Source organism: Stegostoma tigrinum, chromosome 18 (assembly GCF_030684315.1).
Source record: "Stegostoma tigrinum isolate sSteTig4 chromosome 18, sSteTig4.hap1, whole genome shotgun sequence".
Classification (NCBI taxonomy): domain Eukaryota; kingdom Metazoa; phylum Chordata; class Chondrichthyes; order Orectolobiformes; family Stegostomatidae; genus Stegostoma; species Stegostoma tigrinum.
Genome location: NC_081371.1, coordinates 51,979,405 through 51,983,789, shown reverse-complemented (window position 1 = coordinate 51,983,789; position 4,385 = coordinate 51,979,405). Strand labels below are relative to the sequence as shown.

Here is a 4,385-nt window from a genome sequence, read left to right as displayed (position 1 = left end):
TTGCGCAAATGAAGGTTTGCATTAATAGCTTGCTCCAGTTAGGCGTGTTCTTTTGGCTCATTGATTCTGCTGGCACATTGGGAGGACTGAGATCTGTGACAGTGAGTGGCCTCCTAAAGTGATGTGTTTCACTGGTCCATCAGTAATAATAAACCAGTTTGAATCTAGTTTATCCTCAGTAATCAGTATTTCAGTGATACAATGGATGAGCATTGAGATGCCAATTCTGCCCCTCAGTATGCTATTCTCAAACTCTGCCTACTTGAGCTCTCCGTTTTTTTTTAAATCACATCATCACGGGTGGCAGTACTTTCAGCGGCTGAGGCCCTAAACTCTGGAATTCCCTAAAATTTTGATTTCTGTTCTTTGAGACACTCCTGAAAACCTAGCTCTTTGACAGAGCTTTTGGTCACTAATATTTCAGTACGTGTCAAATTTCCTTTATGACACTGCTGTGAAATGGGTTGGGACAGTTTACTGCGTCAAAGGTGTTAAATTGATTCGGGTTATTATTGTTGTAGGATATGTTAGGAGCTATTTTGCTGATTAATTTTCTCAAACGGGCGGAATTGGGTTTGGTGAATGAAACACACTGGAAGAAAGGTGTCATGCTTGAGCAATGAGCGTACAATACAATAGATTGTAAACGATTAGAAAGGAGACAAACTTGCTTAATTTATGTCAACAACAGAAGAAATTACAGAATCTTCAAGAGACTGGATGTTAGTGACTCAAGCATGAATATTTGCCCATTCTTTCCTTTTAATATTTAACCAATAGTCCATAAATAACAAGTTAAATACTATGCTGGGTAAGGCAAGTAATACAAGACATAAATCTCATAAAAGGAGACTTTAGAATGCCCTTCCGTGAGACTCTGCCATCTGGTGGTATATGAAAGTCAGCTTAGAGAATTAACAGTTTAAGGTTCTGGCGAAGATTTGTAGCTTGTGTTGTGAATGAGGTTGTTGGCTTGCTCGCCGAGCTGGCTGGATGTCGTAGAAACGTTTCATCACCATGCGAGGTAACATCATCGGTGCAGCCTCCAACGAAGCAATGTTGTTCTACTCCATTTCATATGTCACAACCCAGCTTAACCAACTGGATCATATAAATTCCAAGCAGAGTAAAACAACTTTGCTTCATCGGAGGCCGCACTGATGATGGTAAATTACCTAGCATGGTGATGAAAAGTCTGTACGATAAGCAGTCAGTTCGGCGAGCATGTCAACAATCTCAGAATTAACAGTGTTGTATCCTCAGAAATAAATACTTCTTTATCAAAGAACACAGTCTTGACCTTTTTTGATATTGAATGGGAAAATTATTGTAAAGAAATATCAGTGTTTATTTTGCATTGCAAAGTTATGAAATTTAGAATTTCAGCAGTTAAATGGGATTTTTCACACAACGAGTAATCACAGAGTCTTGAATTGTGGTGGGAGCAGGTTCACTTGAAAGCATTCAGGAGGCCATCAGAGAATTATTTAAATTGAAACAATATTCAGGATCGGGGGAAAAGACAAGAAGAACTGAATTGAATCATAATGTTCATTCGTAAAGCAGGTGCAGACACAATATGCCAAAGAGCCTTCTCCTGTGCTGTTACAGGCCTGTGATTCTGTGGTCTTATCACTGCACGTTGTAGGTGGAACGAATTAGTATAATAGTGTCTTCCTGTTCAAGATGCATTCTTTAAATCTTTCCACAGAATGAAGAAACTGAAGGAAGAGATGGCGGGAGTTGTTAAGGAGCTTGCTGAGAATAATCACATCTTGGAAAGGTAAGTACAACCTAAATTTGGTATCCCAGCAATCCTGATACAAAATTCTATACATTTGTGAAAAATATATGCAGTACTTGCACGGTTTCAAAGTGGATCAGAGCCAGTTACTTTTCCAGGGTGTAGTCACCGTTGTAAATGCAACAGCCAATTGACACACAGTCCGTGCTCGCAAACCACATAAGGACACCCACCAGATCATCTCTCTAAGTAGTGTTGGTCAAGTGATATAAGTTAGCCAAGTCACCCCCCTGCTTCAAAGAGTTTGTCAGAAGATTCTGATGCTGATCAATTGTTTCCAACAGGTTTGGAGCTTTGACTGTGGATGGAGGAATTCAGAACACCAATCGGCTGTAAACTGGAATGCACAGGCTGTGTTGTTCAACAGAGACTACAGTCTCTTCCAGTCATCATCCTAGCGTACCCTGCTGTAAATCATCTTGTGTGTGAAGACTGTGAAAGTTGACACTCAAATGTACATCGAAGGGAAAAAGAAGGAAACCTCGGTTGTTTATTTTCCCCCTCTTGTTATTACCTCGGTGTAATTAATTTGTTCCAATCCATGCTGTCCACAGCAAAATAGTAGCAAAATCCTTGAACAGTGTAGGAAGAATGGTCAATAAAATAAATTTAAGACCCATCCTCCACTTCCAAAGATTGGGCAGGGGTGGGGTGACTGTCATGGGGTTGTGGAGTTGGAGAAGGTGACAAAGGGTGCTTCACAGGTGTCCACATACACCCTCTGCTCCTGTACCAAATACCTGCTGAGTGCTACTTGTCTTAAAGTTGCCCTTCTATTTGCAAAGCTGTTTAATGAGGCTGTGGCCTTGACATGTGCTTTCTGAACTTTAATCCTTTGATTATTACATTTGTGGAGATGGGGGAAGGAATTCAGACTTGGGCGACATTCTGCATATTTCCACAGATGGTAGCTTCAGATGAGACCAATGGTGAAAGTGATGAATGCAGTTGTTGACATTGATTACTCTATAAGCATGGAACCCAAATGATTTTTTGAACGGCTGATTGTGCCTTTGTTAAGAATGTGAATACAGCCCCTCTTACTTGTATATATATGTATATAATTGTATGCATAACTTAACACTTACACCTTCTATTGAATAGAACATACAGTGCCGATGGAAGCTGAGCTTGTTTTAAAAGAAGTTGGAAATCTATAGATATTAGCGATTTTGTTATTTTACCTATTTGTTCATGTGATGTGAGCACGACTGACGAGGCCTGCAGGTATTGCTCATCCTCAGCTACTGTTAAGAAGATAGTGACGAGCTCCTTGAATCGCTGCAGTTTATGTGGGGCGCCCTTATGGTGGGATTGCAGGAATTTCAATCAGCACCAGATGAGGAATGACCATATAAAGACAGAAATTGCTGGAGAAACTCAGCAGGTCTGGCAGCTCCTGTGGAGAGAAAGCAGAGTTAACATTGTGACCCTTCTTCAGAACCCTGGAATGGCTATCTATATCTATGTATAATTTCCAAATCGATGTTGTGAGTTAGGAGCTGATGTTGAAGGAGCCTTGAGTTGCTGCAGTGCATCTTGCAGGTGGAAGATGATGCATATTGCTACACCTATGAACTGGTGGTGTTTGAGGAGGTGGATGTGGTGCCAATCAAGCAGTTGCTTTGTCCTGGATCATTTTTAGCCTCTTGGGTGTTATTGGAGCTGTGCTCATTAAGGCAAGCACAGAGTATTCCATCATTCTTGTGACTTGTGCGTTATAGATGGAGGTCAAGCTTTGGGTGGTAAGCGGGTAAGTAACTTTCTGCAGAATTCCCATCCTCTGCCCTGCATTTCTGGTCACAGTATTTATATGGCTGGTCTATTTAAGTTTCTCATCATTGGTGACCCACTGGGATGTTTTTGTCATGTATCTTGTAACTGCATAAACTAATACACTTACTGTTTTAAAATATGGCCTAGTTTCTTCTGTATAATGAAGTTGCACTCCTAGTGCAGTGATATTAAGACAGAGTTTCTATCATCTCTGTAAATTACGTAAAGATATATATATTTTCAAACTCTTACAATCAGTAATACATTTGAATTTGTTTGTGGGACAAACTGCTGCCTGGATAAATTGACCAAAGGTATTCTAATGCTGACTGGACTAAATATTGTAGCAAATAAATATTTTTGATTTGGACATGTGTAAATCTCTTGTGATATAGTTGAGAGCTGCAGAATGAATTGAAGTTATACTTTCAATAAAGTACAGAAACACCTTTTTTTTAAGTAAGCTTTTATCTCCACCTGTATGCTGTAAGATTAGGAACCATTTAGAGTAAAGCTCTTAATTCTGTGTCGAGTCTCTATTTACTAAATCCTACTTCCTGTTGTCATATTTGTGTTGTGTTTTTTTTTGCAAGTTTACTCCAGTTGGGATATTGTTCAGCTTTATGCAACTTGTTTTAAACTGGCCATGAAGGCTTTGCTTGGGAGTCCGGAAGAAATTCACCAGAATGCTTCTGGAGATGAGTTGCAGGCTAAGAATAGGTTTGAGAGAAGGATTTAAAACAGTCACAGAGAATGTTAGAGAAACTCAGCAGGTTTGGCAGCATCTGTGGAGAGAAATGTGATA

At 39.8% G+C, this 4,385-nt stretch overlaps 1 protein-coding gene across 2 annotated transcripts in view; it reads left to right on the top strand.

Annotated features, from left to right (window-relative positions):
• tbk1 (TANK-binding kinase 1) overlaps nt 1-3,950 on the top strand; it is a 55,713-nt gene extending 51,763 nt beyond the window's left edge. For both annotated transcript variants that reach the window (XM_059652538.1, XM_059652537.1), the window contains exons 20-21: nt 1,712-1,783; nt 2,089-3,950. In XM_059652538.1, coding sequence (XP_059508521.1) covers nt 1,712-1,783; nt 2,089-2,140 — 124 coding nt within the window. In that variant the 3' untranslated portion in view covers nt 2,141-3,950. The remainder of the gene's footprint in view (nt 1-1,711; nt 1,784-2,088) is intronic.
• Nucleotides 3,951-4,385: the final 435 nt, after the last annotated feature.